At 40.7% G+C, this 17,551-nt stretch overlaps 1 protein-coding gene across 1 annotated transcript; it reads right to left on the reverse strand.

The window, feature by feature from the left end:
• Nucleotides 1-308: 308 nt before the first annotated feature.
• creb3l3l (cAMP responsive element binding protein 3-like 3 like) lies at nt 309-13,259 on the reverse strand. Its single transcript, XM_036578137.1, has 10 exons — nt 13,134-13,259; nt 9,817-9,957; nt 7,684-8,020; nt 7,312-7,406; nt 7,118-7,210; nt 5,699-5,805; nt 3,830-3,898; nt 3,649-3,733; nt 3,423-3,513; nt 309-2,365 (listed from the first exon to the last, which is right to left on the reverse strand). Exons 2-10 carry the CDS (start codon nt 9,955-9,957, stop codon nt 1,974-1,976), a joined length of 1,410 nt encoding a protein of 469 aa, XP_036434030.1. The 5' UTR covers nt 13,134-13,259; the 3' UTR covers nt 309-1,973.
• Between the last annotated feature and the right edge of the window lie 4,292 nt (nt 13,260-17,551).

A 17,551-nucleotide genomic window follows, 5' to 3' on the forward strand; every position in this document is an offset into this window, starting at 1 on the left:
GGTCGGATTTCTCACTCATCCAGTGGTGTTTTTGTTATGTGGCGCCACAGACTGTCCGGGCGCTGCACTCACCCACTTCCAAGTTCCGCCTTTTGCGTTCCGTCAACATTACGGTATAAATTAAAATTTAGAAAATCAATTTTTGACACTTTCTGACTCGATTCAGAATCGTCCACGACCGCATCGCGATGCATCTAAGAATCGATTTTCCCCCACCCCTAGGAAATATATAAAAAAGCACAGCAGTCATTAAAAATCAGAATAAAGCTAATTATTCTTACAATTCAGAAACACCAGGCGCAGCCATCTTTATAATAAAGGAACGGATCATGTTTTTAATCAGCTTTTGTCAGTAACAAGTACGAGACTTCCTACACTTGCACATACATCAGTGCAAGATCTACAGATCCGACATGATCAACAGGTAAATAAAAAAGAGCACAAGTACAGCCAAACACTGATAAACATCAGAAAACAACGAAGTACGATCAAATAAAACATTCATAATAATACAACGCCTCTCCGCCAGTGCAGACCACCCACTTACGCTGAGCGATGAAGTGATATAGCAGTTTTCGCTCAGCAGCCTCCTAAAAGCACATGAAGCCGTATTTTACAGCAGCGAAGTTTCAAAGAGGAAATTCAGGATGAAAACAGAGAGAAACGTCCATCAAATTCAGCTAATCTGTCCCCCCTTTGGGTCACTACATGCGTCACGGGACTTAAACGATCCTGACTGATCCTCAACTTCCAGTTCATTTCCTTCAGTGGGAATACAAAGAAATATGATAATTCTCCTCTCCAGGCTCCGCCCACAAACACGCTCTTAGCTACTGTTGTGAAGCTGGACAAACTTCACTCCTAATTACACAAATTAGAAATGATTAGAAATCAATAACTCGCCCTAAATGTAGGTACTGTGATATATACTGAGTCGTGTTTGTATACGGTTCCACATAGAACCCTTTTGAAAACGTACTTAACTACACTCTTTAAAAAAGACGGTTCTTCAAGGATTCTTTAATAAGGGTTCTCCTTAGAACCATGAGTTCTATACAGAACCATTTGAATGCTTTAATGTTTATTTGCATGGTGAAGTGCTTCTTTAGCTAGATGGACGATGTGTTGTAGATGGTGGTTCTATACAGAACCTTTTTAAAAATGGAAAAAGGGTTCTTCTACATGCTCGACATGGCAACAACACACACTCCATCAATCTGAAGAGTCATTTCGTAACTCTTTAAGCATGGAACGGTTCTAAATTGAACGTTCCTTTACTAAAGAGCCCTTAAATAAACATCTTTAGGAGTGGACAGCTTCTCGTTTGGCTGATTGGGGTTCTTGCACCAGCGTTCCGCGAAGCTCGTCCAACCTCACAACAGTAGCTATGACAGATCCGATCTGGGGGCGGAGCTCCAATCTGGGGGCGGAGCCTGGAGAGGGCGTGGAATACCTTGCTACAAGGTAAAAATGACAAAATATGAAGCTATGTAGCCAAATGCCCTGCAGTGGCTCAGTTTTACTGCATCTATATACACATTATGACACCCACTGTAACAGTAATTATGGACACAGCGAGAACTTGTTTAATCTCTTCAGCGCTTCCGGAGAGAAAACCTGGGCACCAGGATAAACGTGTGCAGGACGACGTGTTTAAAAAAACGAGTGGATGTGAAGAAAGTGCTTTCAAAAAATAATCCAGTGTAAGAAAGGGCAGAAACAAGAGAGAGAAATGGAGAGAACGAAAGAAGAGAAGAAAGGAGCCCATTTATCTTACAGTAGATCAATGGCCGGTTTCCTAAACCCAGATTTAGCTTAAGCCTAGACCAAATATGCTTTTCAATGATGAGACACCATCAGCGTCGCAATTTAGTCCCAGAACTAGGTACACAGGTTAGACCCGTGTGAGAAACAGCCCGAAATTAAATAAAGATATTACATCTGTCCCTTCTTCATGTGTCGGTGCATCTGATCTACATTTCGTCAGAGCGATGCTGCTGTATGATAACTGACGTGGGTTTCTGTCCAATCCAGTCCTCCTTCGCTTTGCTCTGGCCATCGTACACCACCGGGGGCGCCGCTGGGTCCCTGTGCGTTTCTGAGAGCTCCCCCGCTGGCTGAAGGTCAGACTGCGGCGCGGCGGGGAAATCGGAGGACGAGTTGTTGTTCACGCCGGACTCGGAGTCGGACTGCTCCACCTGGTGGTAATCTGGAGTATGGTTCTGGCCGCCGGTCAGCAGGATCTGGTCGTTTTCCACCTTGATCACCAGGACGGGCTCCTCTTCCACGGTTTCTTTAGTGGAGCTGACCGCTTCCTCTGGCCCGGACATCAGGGGGTACGAGCGGATGTTCCGGGATATTCCAGCTGGAAGACACAAGCAATAATTTTAGAAAAAGAAACACATTCTTGACCTTAATGCAAGTTTAAAATAATCAGATTTTAATTTGAGACCCGAACACTGGTTTCACTGATGATTTGTTTCCTTGTTTCCTTTCACTTTCAGTTCCTCAAAGAAATCTGCAGCCACGCCTCCAAAGTTCAGTCTTAGAAGTTTCTGTTTCTAAAATTTAGGCTCATCAACATCGTTCCACATCTCATCTAGGGCAGACGTTCTTCTTTCAGTGAGGGCTTTCTGACAGCTACACGTCCTTTCAGACCCATATTCCTGTTTATTTCACTTATTTTCACTTTGACTCTCTCCTTTCTTTCGCTGGTGGTTTATCTAAAATCTAATCTCCACATCTCAAAAATAAATAACTTGTGCTCAAAAGTGCAGTGTGTAACATTTAGTGACATCTAGTGGTGAGGCTGCAGATTGCAACCAGCTGAAACCCCCTCCCTCCCTTACCCCTCCCTATCCAAGCGTGCAGTAGAACCTATGGTGGCTGTCAGGTTTTCTGCCATCGTCTGTCCTGATTTCGTTTTGTTTCTTCATGTTTTCTCCTCTTTGACGGTGACGATTCACCTCCCTCACTTTTTCTTCTGATAAAGAATAATTCTGATCCTCCGTTTGTCTAAATTTGGGATCTCAAATTTCTCACAAAAGCCAACCACTGATTCTTCTTCTTTCTGGGTCTTCCAGCCAGAGCTACAGCGCCACCAAATTCAATCTGTCGCTTCAGTGTAAAAGCGTGAAAGGCGCCCTCTAGAGGCAGTGTTTGGTTTGTCTGTTCGGGGCTTCTGTAGAAACATGGTGGCTCATTCTAAGCTAACGAAAACACAACGATTCATAGTTACAGGTGATTATGCACCAATAAAAACACGGTTTTGTATAATATACTCCATTTCTGCTAATAGCTCCCCCAAAATCCCACACACTGCACCTTTAATGGCTGGAAATTAACAGTAATAATAAATAATACAGGGTCTCTAACTTTCACACAGCACTGTATCTGTGTGCTTTGTGGACTGTACTGATTACCTTTTGAAGTGATATACAGATCCTTCTGACTGGTACTGCTGAACGGATTGATGGAGGGGAAGATGATGAGACAGAAAGACAGAAGGAACACCTGCAGGAAAAAAAAAACAAAACATAAGCATTAATGATGTCATTATTTACCCTTATGGGACTTTATATGTGTACATTAAATCACCTCTGCTTCACAAATTACTCAAATCAGACCCACTGGGTTCACTCTACTCACCATCACACAGGTGCTGGTCGTGGTGGTCTTCATGGCGGACATCTTCAGCATGGCCTGCAGTTTCTTCAGCTGCTCAATCAGAGACCTGCTCACGGTGAAGATGAACAAAAGATAAACGTGATCAGTAATAAATAACAAGGCAGTTGAGTGCATATTTTAATACTGCTGCAGATTTTCTTACATGTTCTGCTTCTGGAGCATCTGAACCTTTTTCTGGAGCTCCTGGTTATGAGCTGTGCAGACGGCAACCCTGTGAAGCACAACACGCTTTAATCAGTGATCAATCAGGGTTATATACAATCAAAGGGAACGAAACAGAACGATGCAGAATCTGGGAAAACATTTAGGCCAAATTCACTTGTTAGAACAAATTCTCACCAGATTTAGTCTGGTTTACTTTGCGCATTATACATAATACACAGTGCAGGGAGACAGAAAGACTGAATAATGACATAGAATAAACATGAAATAACCCAGATATCAGCATAAAACAAAAACATTTAATTGTGTGTGTGTGTATATATATATATATATATATATATATATACACACATACATATACATATACATATACATACATATACATATACATATACATACATATACATATACATACATATACATATATACACATACATATACATATATACACATACATACACATATACATACATATACATACATACATATATATATATATATATATATATATATATATATATATATATATATATACATACATATATATATACATACATACACACACACACACACACACACACACACACACTCACACACACTCTCTCACACACACACATTCACACACACACCCACACACACACCCACACACACACCCACACACACACCCACACACTCACACACCCACACACTCACACACCCACACACACACCCACACACTCACACACACACCCACACACTCACACACCCACACACTCACCGGTCAGGCATAACATTCTGACCACCTCCTTGTTTCTACGCTCATTGTCCATTTGATCAACTCCACTTACTATACAGGTGCACTCTGTAGTTCTACAGTTACAGACTGTAGTCCATCTGTTTCTCTGATACTTTGTTAGCCCCCTTTTACCCTGTTCTTCAGTGGTCAGGACCCCCATGGACCCTCACAGAGCAGGTACTATTTGGGTGGTGGATCATTCTCAGCACTGCAGTAACACAACCTGGAATCAGCCAGAAATGAACCCAACACCATTCGCCAAACTAAATGGGCTGTAAGATGCTTTACAGACTGGCTGGAACAAAACAACATTAATACTGATCTGGCAAAAACTGACAAAACTGAGCTGAACTTGATATTGCGGCAGTTTTATGGCTCAGTCTGATTTGGTCAGACTCTGAAGATCAGACTACACGTTTGGCGAATGGTGTTGGGTTCATTTCTGGCTGATTCCAGGTTGTTCAGCTGTTCTTCTGTCACAGCTGCCGACTGAAAAGCTGCTCAGTGGTGATGACAGTTTGGGAATTTAGTGTAAGGAGCTGGAGAACGAACTGCCGGCTGTGCAGCGAGTGGGCGGAGCTCGTTACTCTGACGTAGCAACAAGCTGCTCGTTAAGGAACTATAATTTGGTGAAGGAACTGTGAACATTAAAACATATTAAACGCCGCGTTCACGGCCCAGTTTATTAATCTATTACTGTATTTATTTAACTGTTGTATTAAAGCAGTAGAACACTCAAGGAGTGTGTTATCGCCAATAACATCACGGCTGTGATGATCTACGGCGACCAAATCACAGCCGTGATGTTATTTCACTATAACACACTATAACCCTCTCAGGTTCTACTGATTAAATGTGATTAGCCTTTTTCAGTTTATTTGACAGAGTTAGATTTGGACGTTTTATTTAATATTTTGCTTTTATTCAGCCAAAATTTTCCACCCTTTTTCTCTTTCAGCTGAAACCCATAAGTGGCACTTTCAACCATTTCAGGGTGTCTGTTTTCAGTGGCTGAAATTTCGGGATATCTCTATTTTCTATGTCCATATGCAGTGTTTCGTTTATGACCCTCACCTGTTCTCCAGGCCGTCCACGTAGACCTTCTTCTTCTTGCGGCTCTCCTGAGCGGACTGTTTATTCCGGATCTTTCTCCTCACTCTCTTCAGAGTTCTCTCCTCAGCCTGGCAAAACACGACACAGTACGTAAATAAAGAGTTAATCATTAAAGCTATAAAGGTTTGTTTATTTGGTCTTTTAAACATCCCACTAAGGTTTACAGTGAATCACAGAAAACAGCACCAGCTGGTGTGATTCAGTGTAAACAGAGTGGAAAGCACTCAATTCCAGGTGTGTCAAACTGGGGACGTTTTGGGTCGAAGTGCTGCGGAGATCAGTCTTTACCCTCATCTAACTCCCTGAATTCAGTTCATGAAGGCCTTGCTAATCAGCTGACGAGCTGAAGCAGGTGTGTTTAATGAGGCTGTGAGCTGAAGTCTGCAGTGTTTTGGCCTGCGAGGACTGGAGCCTGACACATGTTGTGTACTTAACAATGTAATTCACAACCTGGTGTAAGGTTGTAAGGTTTAAGTTTGCAGCTTTTTTCCGTCTTTCTGCACATTTAAACGATCCGATTTTAATTAACGCCGTCTCCGTTGTGAAGAGCGAATGCGTACTTCATAGGGAACAGTAGCATCGGTTCTTGGGGTTATGTTATCCTGCATTCTCTTAGCGGTACGTGACCACTTGCCTCGCAGCATCCTGTTCATTTCAGCAGAGAGCTCTGTCGCATCGTGTGGTGCGGTGATGGTTTGCGATGCGGCAAAATCTGTGCGGCAAAAAGATCAGCAGGTTTCAGCTTTATGCAAATGAATGCAGTCTCCGCACTGCATTTAGCCAATCAGGCAATGGTACAAACAGCAAACGGAAACAGCGTCTCTCTCTCTCTCTCTCTCTCTCTCTCTCTCTCTCTCTCTCTCTCTCGAGTCCATTAGAGGTTTACATAATAATGAAACTACAGTTTTATAAGGAAGCGTTGACAGTGAGGATTCGGAGGGAAGGATGTTTGACTGAGACTGAGCGAACGTAACTTTTGTGGACGAGTGATGCAATCTGAGAATCATAAACACATTAAAAAGCGAAAGCATGTATGTTTAGCCCACCAGCGGTGAACAGAGAGATCCGGCGCAGCGGACAGCGGCGAGAAAAAGCCCAGGTGGACTCGTACTGTACTGCAGTGTTGTTATTGTTTTGTCTCAACTGGAAAAACATGCTCTTAAAGAGCTGAGGAGCCAAACACTGCGGCTCGAGAGCCGCCAGCGTGGAGCTGCGCAGACCTCGTACATCATTAAACATTCACTGACCACCCAAATAAGGTAGGTGTGTCTAGAGGGTGACAGCTGGATGATCCGGGCCTGGCTCATTCCCGCCTACACCTCATTCCTCTAATTCCGCAGTGAAGAGCTGTGACGTAAGAAGACGTGTGGAGTACCTCACCTTGGTGAGAGGCATGTGGGACGGTATGGTGGCTCCCTCCTTCGCCAGCAGCCTCCTCTCTTCATCCGTGAGCACGATCTCCTTAAACTGGAACTGCACACAAACAGGGACCCTTCAGTCAGAGCGCTGTCTGTAATACGGCAGGGGAGGGTGTGGGTGTGGGTGTGTGGGGGGTGAAGGTGTAGAAGAGATACCTGCTGGTCTGGTTTGCTCTGTGCGGAGTTCTCGATGACGAGTGAACAGGGCAGTTCGTCCGACAGGTCGTCGTTCAGGCTGTCCTCCATATCGTCTGGAAAACAACAACAGTTCAGTCTGCAGTTCAAATTACCTTAATCAATAACGAACATGTGAGCTGATTAAACAACGACGCTATTCTGTTCCTCAGTCCAGCTTCAGCAGCAGAGGCTACTGTGAACAGCTGCTGCTTCAGGACACTGGGTGGCGCTGTGCATCGCTTACTCTCTACACCGGGAGCGAGAAGAAGTCTAGCCATTCGATCAATCCAGCAGGACCGTTAGCTAGCGTTAGCGTTTTAAGTCAGCAGTTCGTTTCTCCCTCAGACTCACCGAGGTCGATGAAGACGTCCGAGTCGGGTTTTTCTGTGCGGACGGTCTGCAGGGTGTAGATGTCCTGCTGTAGGGAGTAGCAGTGGTCAGTCTGAACCACCTGGGCTTCAAAGCTCTCCGTCAGGCACTCGGCCGGCGGGGACGGTTCGTTGGAGACCGGGCTGGGGGCCATGTCCGTCTCGCTGTGGGGGCTCGGGCAGTGGGGGGGCGTTGCATCGTCCGAAATCCCGCTGTCGCTGCCCAGCGGAGAGTGGGAAACACACGGAGCGGTCATACAGTCATCGTCCTCACCTAACAGACTGCTGAGGAAATCCTCCGTGTCCATCGCACTCAGCATCTACACAAACACAGACGGCGCGTTAGACTCTCCGGGCCACGCCAGCCAGCAGCTACGCTAAAGGGAAAGTTCAGGAAAAATCAGCAAATTTACACAGTTTAACCTCAAATGCAGAAAATCAGCCGAGACACGTTTGGTGTCCAAAATATGCTCCTTTATTAATCAAGAACGTGTTGTATATGGTTCTATATAGAACAGAGTAGAACTTCAACATTTGAACGTTTTAGCATGACATGACGAGCAGGCGACACCCACAGAACCTGTAAACAATGTCTCGGTTCTTTATTTATGTTTATGTACATACTGGCTGTATGAAAAATCATTTTAATTAAAGATTTATAATTAATCGATTGATTGTGTCGTTACTACTGTAGTCAGGTTTGTTTGTTTTTTGAGCAACACAATCATGAATCATGAATCAATCCCAGAGATCATGACCAGAATCACAACTTCCCCAGTGGAAACTCCAACAGCTGAAATGTCCTAAAGGGGAACTCCAGTGATTTTTCGAAATTCTTGCATAATTAAACAGTTAAGATGTGGTTCAGAGTGGTTTGGTGTGAAACGCTCTGTTCTAGATAAACTTACCGAGTCAGAACTGTTTACAGTGGTGGTGATAGGAACCAGACGTCCACCTCTAAAAGCTCCCTCACAGAAAGTTCCTACATGAAATGGTTATGAATTCACTGCCTGATGACTGAGACACTGTTTTATGATAGTTTAGAGAACTTAAACTCCATTCATGGTGGAGGGATACATGCAGGGCGCTGTGAGGCAAAATAGTCCCCAAAGAAAACTTATTATTTCAGATTTTCCACTATTTTCCATCATCAACATTCCATATAAACTCAGAAGACTCGTGTAGGTTCACTGGTGGTTCTGGATAGTAAATAAAATGTCTATATTTGTGTTGTAGTCATGGCGACCCCTGGTTCCTATCACCACCACTGTAAAGACGTCTGAACCATTTCACACCAAACCACTCTGAATCACTCTGATTACATTTCACACACTGAGTTATGAGGGAAATTTGAAAAAAAGTGGTGGAGTTCCCCTTTATGGATTAAAAGTGAGTAATAAGCCAGCAGCTTAAAGGGTTAAATATTAGGAAATATCGACTGAAATAAGCTCCTGTATAATCTGAGCTGATCACAGACGGACGTTTCTATTTACAGCAAGAATGTAAAGGCGTGTCGACTCCCACGTACACATCATACTCAGCTCTGTCTGAGCGCTGTGTGGACTGACCGCATGCCACAGCGTGAAGACGCTTCACACTCACGCCTCACTGATTATATAAGTTCAGCTCTGTTTTTAACTACTTTGCACAATAAACATTCTATATTCATTCATTAAGTTGTTAGATTATTATTATTATTATTATTATTATTATCATTATTATTATCATCATCATTATTATTACTAATTACACAATAGTAAACACTAAATATGTCGCTGTTGTCGGAAAAACCTTGTATCCCCCAAAATGGTAACTTTACAGGAGAAGGAAAAAACACACCTTACTTTTAATGTACGTCAATGGAACCAGAATTCTTTGCGAGTCATTTTGGGCCATTTATTTTGGTCCATTCATCATGAAATTAACACCCAATATAAAAAGCAACATGTATATATAATACAAGAAGTAAATGTGATTCAGTCAAGCTCAGTACGTTTTATTTAGATGTTATATTAGACATTTTAGAGTTAGTACCGGTATCGGCACTCTGTATCGACCAGTACTTAAGGATCAGGTATCGGAGGGGAAATGGTGGTATCAGTGCATCTCTACTCACGTCCTGCTCAGACAGCAGGTCTTCAATAAAGTTGTTTCCATCAGCAAAGAGGAGGTCGGTGGGTCCTGGGTCGATATCCTGAAACAGCAGCCCCAGCAGCTCCGCACTGTCCATATCCGGCAGATCCTCACTGACAGACATCTGTAAACAGTAAACAACAACAATAAACAATAAACAATGCAGTTTAAAAATCACGCAGAACGGTAAAAAACCCAGACACACACGATGACCACAGAGGACGAGGCCTTCTGACCTCAGAGCCTTCGGCTGCCTCCCGTACGCAGTTCAGGATGTGTTAATGAATTTACTTGTTTGTTTATCTGTTAAAATGCACATTAATTATCATCAAACTGAACATCATCTTCAATTTGCAATTTCTATTGGTCAGTTCGTCACAGTATTTTGACACAATGTGAAGGTCACTGCACGTCAATGCATATTAAAGAGCCCAAACCATGGAAAACCTGAATATACTCACGTTTTTTAAATAATTAAATAAATGAGTTTGATGTAGACGTAAACACTGTTAAAGTTTCAAAATATGCTGTTTACATTATATAACATACGCTTCATAAACAGAAACTAAACATTTACATATGTCCACCTATTCAGCCTACAGCAGTTTAGCTCCACCCACTCTCACTGAAGTTATAAGGAGTGTTGCGCCTGCTTTCTGAATGAGACTCAATTAAGCAATAGAACACAGAGGGAGTGTGTTACCGCCAAATAACATCACGGCTGTGATTTGGTTGCAGGCGTTCTCCATCAATCTGAAGAACCATTTCACCATGCAGAGAACCTTCTAAGCATGCAAACGGTTCTTTGAGTGTTCCCATCTTTTGTAAGAGTGACGAGAGTGGAACTGATCCGGGAGCAGCGCAAAGACTGTAAATCTCTCAAGATGTGTACGCTCTTAAAAACAATGGTTCTTCAAGGGTTCTTTAGTAAAGAAACTGGTTCTATACAGAACCATGAACACTTAAAAGAACGCTTTGCACGATTAAACGGATCTTTGCAGGGTGAAATGGTTCTTTAGACTGATGGAGAACGTCTTGCGTATCGCGTATCCAAAACGGGTTCTTTTATGGTTATAAGCTTAACACGAGCACGAGCCAAAGGCGAGAGGCGTAGATCATCACAGCCGTGATGTTATTGGCGATAACACACTCCTCGAGTGTTCTACTGCTTTAATACAACAGTTAAATAAATACAGTAATAAATTAATAAACTGGGCCGTGAACGCGGCGTTTAATATGTTTTAATGTTCGCAGTTCCTTCACCAAATTATAGTTCCTTAACGAGCAGCTTGTTGCTACGTCAGAGTAACGAGCTCCGCCCACTCACTGCACAGCCGGCAGTTCGTTCTCCAGCTCCTTACACTAAATTCCCAAACTGTCATCACCACTGAGCAGCTTTTCAGTCGGCAGCTGTGACAGAAGAACAGCTGAACAACCTGGAATCAGCCAGAAATGAACCCAACACCATTCGCCAAACTAAATGGGCTGTAAGATGCTTTACAGACTGGCTGGAACAAAACAACATTAATACTGATCTGGCAAAAATGGACAAAAATGAGCTGAACCTGATATTGCGGCAGTTTTATGGCTCAGTCTGATTCGGTCCGACTCTGAAGATATGAAAATAACTGCCCAGTTAGACGCTTCTCAACCAATCAGCTCGCGTGGCCGGAACTAACTGTTGTATTATAATACAAGACAACCAATGAGAGCAGAGCTCATTTACATATATCGGTTTTAAAGGTAACATAAACAGCCTGTTTAATTCTTCAAGGGTTCTTTAATAAACAAAATGATTCTATACAGAACCAGGAACATTTAAAGAACCCTTTGTATAATTAAACAGTTCTCTGCATGGTGAAATGGTTCCTTAGTTTGACAGAGAATGTGAGGTATATGGTTCTATACAGAACCTTTTCGAAAAGGGTTCTATATAGCACCAAAAGGGTTCTCCTGTGGTTACAAGCTTAACATAATAACAACAGAGGAACGCTTTTTGGTGCTACATAGAACCATCTACAGCAAGTTCTCAATCAATCTGAAGAACGCTTTCATGATGCAAAGAACCCTTTAATCATACAAAGGGTTCTTTGAGTCTATATAGAACGGATTTCTTTACTAAAGAACGCTTGAAGAACCATCCTTTTAAGAGGGCTGTAACAACAGAAGAAAAGGTGGTTCTTTAAAGAAACTGGTTCTATATAGAACCATGAAGACTCAAAGAACCCTTTTTCGGTTCTATATAGAACTAAGAGTGTAACTGACATTATTTCAGTCATTCATCTTTATCTTTTTATATGTATTGTTTGGATTCCAGGTCAAAAATCAGTTCTGTCTGATCGATTTATTGATTTTTTTATATTCACAAAGGCAAAATGAGCCACAAGAGGCCTTTTTCTCAGCCTGCATGTCGGAATATAAACACTATTTTACTGCAATTAAAAACTAGCAGAACAAAAATACTATAAAGACTATTTTTCTCTGCAGCACGTCGGGTTTTCATTAAACGTATGTAATTTCTCTTCTCCCCTTTAGACCGTTTCCCTTTGTCTCCTCGTCCTAATGACCTCATGCTTCTCTGTCCTGTTGTGATCATTACCCAATAACAATGAAGCAGAAGCTGAAAATGTGTGCAAACCGCAGTTGCGCATTTCCACATCAGCTCCACCCGCAGGTCACATGATCGAGCAAACACAGCCACACAGATTCAGACTGAAGCTTTAATCAAACTAAAATGAACCCAAAGGGTTAATAATGACCGCATCGGATCATAATAAACATCCACCGGCACTAATAAGCTGTAATTCATGACATTTAACGAAGCTCTATTTTCGAATTCTCCGTTCCACCTTAAACGGTGCAGCAGTTACGTTGGTTCGCCTGACGCGCCACAACGTTACTGCTGCACCATTTAAGGTGGAACGGAGAATTCGAGCGAATAAGAAGGCAAAGGCAGTTTTTTCTCCTTTTTTGGTGGAGATAGACCGAACAAAGACTAAACCAACGCTGTTAGACAGCAAATGCCAGAATGACCAGCTAATTAATCAATTAATCCGCATTTGTTTACTATATCGATCAGTATAACCTCTTTAAATCCTTTACAGCGTCATCATCATTTAACCCCAGTTCTCAGGCCGAACTGTGAGAGCAGTAATAAACACATCCGACACCGTTTAGACCCTCAACTGACCAAACAAACCGGGCTGAGGCAGAAACGCGCAGCTAATTAGCCCCAATTAACCCGCCGCCCTGTTAATAATGATGAGTTTATTACGTCGCCGAGGCCCCGTCGGCTCTTACCGTGCTGCGCGGTTGACCTGTCCGGGTTTCTCCGGTTTCGAGCTGTCAGCGCGGCTCTCCGGGAGGGTTTTCTGTTTTTTCTCTCGGTCTGTCCTTCCTGCTGAAATCACCCTCCAACGGGGCAGAAATTGCGTCATCCCGTAGCGGCGAGTCAGCACCAAAGGACTTCTGGGAAATGTGGTCTTTACGGAGAAGAGCTCAGCTCAAGATTTCCGAGGGTTTTATCTGGTAATTCTGCTTCAAACTCGAACACGCTGTGATACTGTCTCATTATTCTTCGAGAAACATCCGCTTTCCTAGTGTTTATGTTTAGAATTATTCATAGTTTCATCTCAGAAGCATAAAGAGTCTCAAAATAATCAGGAAGTTTTTCAGAATAACATGAACGTTTCTCAAAATAATGACTTAATATCTCAAAATAATGAGGTAGTATCTTAAAATATTGACTTAGCATTTTAAAATAATGACTTGATATATAGAAATAATGAGGTAGTATCTCAAAATAATAACAGCATCTCACAATAATGACTGAGCATCTCGAAATAATGAGATAGTATCTCAAAATAATAACAGCATCTCACAATAATGACTGAGCATCTTGAAATAATGAGATAGTATCTCAAAATAATAACAGCATCTCACAATAATGACTGAGCATCTCGAAATAATGAGACAGTAGCTCAAAATATTGGCTTAGCATTTTAAAATAATGACTTAATATCTCAAAATAATGAGATAGTATCTCAAAATAACAGCATCTCACAATAATGACTGAGCATCTCGAAATAATGCGATAGTATCTCAAAATAATAACAGCATCTCACAATAATGACTGAGCATCTCGAAATAATGAGATAGTATCTCAAAATAATAACAGTATATCACAATAATGACTTAGCATCTCGAAATAATGAGACAGTAGCTCAAAATATTGGCTTAGCATTTTAAAATGACTTAATATCTCAAAATAATGATAGTATCTCAAAATAATAACAGCATCTCACAATAATGACTTAGCATCTTGAAATAATGCGATAGTATCTCAAAATTATAACAGCATCTCAAAATAATGACTTAACATCTTACAATAATGACTATATCTCAAAATAATGAGATAGTCTCATAATATAATATAATCTCAGAATAATGACAACATCTCAAAATAACAACTTAGCATCTCAAAATTATGACTTAGCGTCTCAAAATAATAAGAGTATCTTGGAATAATGACTTGGCATCTCAAGATAACAAGGTAGTATCTCAAAACAATGATTCAGCATCTCAAAATAATGAGATAGTATCTCAAAATAATAACAGCATCTCAGAATAATGACTTAATATCTCAAAATAATGAGACAGTATCTCAGAATGACATAGTATCTCAGAATAATGACTTAGCATATAAAGATAATGACTTATCTCAAAATAATGACTTAGCATCTCAACATAACGTGATAGTATCTCAAAATAATCACTTAATATCTCAAAACAATGGCTTAGCATCTATCTCATTATTTTTTTGAGAAACATTCGCATTCTCAGCTTTTATGTTATAATCTTTTGTATTTTCATCTCAAAAGCCTAAAGCGTCTCAAAGTAATGAGGACGTTTTTCAGAATAACATGAACGTTTCTCAAAATAATGACTGAACATCTTACAATAATGACTATATCTCAAAATAATGACATAGTATCTCAGATTATGTAAAAATAATGACTTAGAATCTCAAAATAATGAGATAATATCTCAAATTAATGAGGTAGTACTTCGGAATAATGACTTAACATCTCAAAATAACAACTTAGCATCTTAAAATAATAAGAGTATCTTGGAATAATGACTCAGCATCTCAAGATAACAAGGTAGTATCTCAAAATAATGACTTAGCATCTTAAAATAATGAGATAGTGTCCCAGAATAATGACTTAATATCTCAAAATAATGAGATCGTATCTCAAAACCAACCAACAAGCATTCTGCTTTTGTTATGATGTCAAGCTTGTGACAATAGCAGAACCCTTTTTGGTTCTATATAGACAGATTTTTAATATAGTATTTTTAATAGTATTATTAATATGCGGCGCTGCTTTGTCTGTTCTAACTTATCAGATGTCAGAACCTGCTGAAGTATCATGATATTGCATTCTGCCGTATCGCCCGGCTCCAGCCTGGCTGAATCTATATTTTACTGCAGTTTATTATTAAATGAATCTTTATAATTTAACTGGAGCTTTAATTCACAGAGTGATCCAGGCCTCACTGAGCGCTTCTAAAAGGCCTCAGAGACGCTGAAGCATCAATATTTAACAGACGAGTCCCACACAGAGCGTCTCAGTCAGGACATTTATTGCCTTTAGATATGTTCATGTATCAAACATAAAAAAACATCCTGAATTAATGAAATAAATCATCTTTATAAACAGTACAGTACAGCTGCTACAGGAAAGATGAAAATAACTCACATTTCTGCTAAAGTGCACTTAAAGTTCATTAGAGGCAGCTTCACGTTTCACTACTGAGGGGTTAAATCTTAAAGCTGCTGCTGAGGCTGTCGACGTCTTCACCACAGTCGCCCAGCTTCAGACGCTTCTCATCACTTTATGATTGAACAGGACGCAAAATCGGACGCGTTAAAGTCCTGACTGCTCAGAAAGGCCTCCTCACGCTGACCGGCCACTCCCAGCCTCGACAACTCCACCAGCACTCCCATTTATAAAACAATACCAGCACAGAATATTAAGTAAAATATTTATTTTATGTGTAAATTAGGGTTTAATGATTATGGTTTGGTTGGTTTGTCCTTTAATGGTGAAAACGTATTTGCATAATTAGCTTATTTTAAGTAATAATAATTATGCGCTTAAGTTACTTCCTGCCACTGAAGCCTGTTTAGGCTAAAATGACTTTTCTCCTGGAGATGCTGCTGATGATGCGATTTCCTGTTTACATGTTTAGCAGCAGAGTTGGTCACACTCTGTGTATGATTACTACTCAGAGTCTATTAACGGAGTACACTAATATACTAATGAACAGTTTTAAATAACAATCGCAATAACACCAATAAAATATCATCAAAAATGCAAATCGCTGCTCGGAAAATCTGCATTTTTGTCATTTACATTGAAATTTGAAATTTACATTGTGTGTATATTTTATGATGAATGGCCCAAAACCACTTGAACAAAATGTGGTTTCATTGATTTACACTAAAAGTAAAGTATGTTTCATCTTCTCCTTGTTTTGGAGATGACAGTTTTACCACTAAAGGACTCGTATCAACCCCTCCATACAAAACAAAACTATTTAAATGACTTTTAAATTCACATTTTTAATATTCTGTGCATGAAAAATGATAGCAGAACATAAAAGGTGCTCTATTCGTGGAAAATACCAGAAATCTCATGAGTGCTGCTTCCCTTCATACAGACTCTGATATTAAAATCAGAGTTTATTAGTGTTGATCACAGGCGGCACTGCAGGGGGAAAACTGCACTCCCTCTAGTGGCCACAGCTGGAACTGCTGAGCAGGGTAGAATGTGTCAGGCTGGTGTAACGGAGTGATTATGACTGGAATAATGATGATTTTACGGAAACGCTGGCTGATAGAGTTTTATTACAGCTACTTTATTGCTTTATTAGTCTTTAAATGCAGCATTGATCAGGGCTGATACGAGCAGTATGTGATACTGATACAGATTATAAGGGCTAAAAATTCTGATAACCAGTAATATCAGTGGATATAATTTTATATTCATGTTCCCATAATGAGAAATGCTAGAATTATTGACTGCACTCCTAAAAAAGATGGTTCTTCAATGGTTCCTTAGCAAAAACAATGGTTCTGTGTAGAACCATGAACACTCAAAGAACCGTCTGCATGCTTGAATGGTTCTTTGCATGGTGAAACGGTTCTTCAGATCAGAGCCGGTCCGCCCTGCACGCTGACAGTGCACATTGAACCAATTTGAAAAGGGTTCTATATAGCACCAAAAAGGGTCCTTCTATTGTCACAAGCTTATACAGTAGCAGAACCCTTTTGGTGCTATATAGAACCATATACAGCACATTATCCATCAGTCTAAAGAACCATTTCCCCATGCAGAGAACATTTTAAGCATGCAAATGGTTCTGTGAGTGTTCATGGTTCTATATAGAAGCTGCTAAAGAACTAAAGAACCCTTGAAGAACCATCTTTTCTGAGAGTTGTAGATTTAGATGTTTTCACTTGTTAAATGATGTAAATATTGCAGCACTGAATTCTTCGCAGTTTTGGTTTCTGTTCATTTTTCTTATTTTTCATCAGTTCTCCTCTTAAAAAGTAACTGACTGGAAACCAAAAGACATTTTCACTGATTAAACTGATAAACCTGTCTGAGTCGAGGCGCAAACAGCCTCTGAATTTATTCAGATCAGGATAA

This window comes from Colossoma macropomum, unplaced genomic scaffold, assembly GCF_904425465.1.
Source record: "Colossoma macropomum unplaced genomic scaffold, Colossoma_macropomum, whole genome shotgun sequence".
NCBI classification, from domain to species: Eukaryota; Metazoa; Chordata; class Actinopteri; order Characiformes; family Serrasalmidae; genus Colossoma; species Colossoma macropomum.

Bases quoted from the DNA above. Each gene is read 5' to 3' on its own strand.
- creb3l3l (XM_036578137.1), bottom strand. From the start codon at position 9,957: ATGTCTGTCAGTGAGGATCTGCCGGATATGGACAGTGCGGAGCTGCTG. The intron at 5,806-7,117 runs GTGAGGTACTCC...GTGTTTTGCCAG, and splicing joins CCCACATGCCTCTCACCAAG to GCTGAGGAGAGAACTCTGAA. The intron at 2,366-3,422 runs GTAATCAGTACA...TGTGTCTTCCAG, and splicing joins TCTGTATATCACTTCAAAAG to CTGGAATATCCCGGAACATC.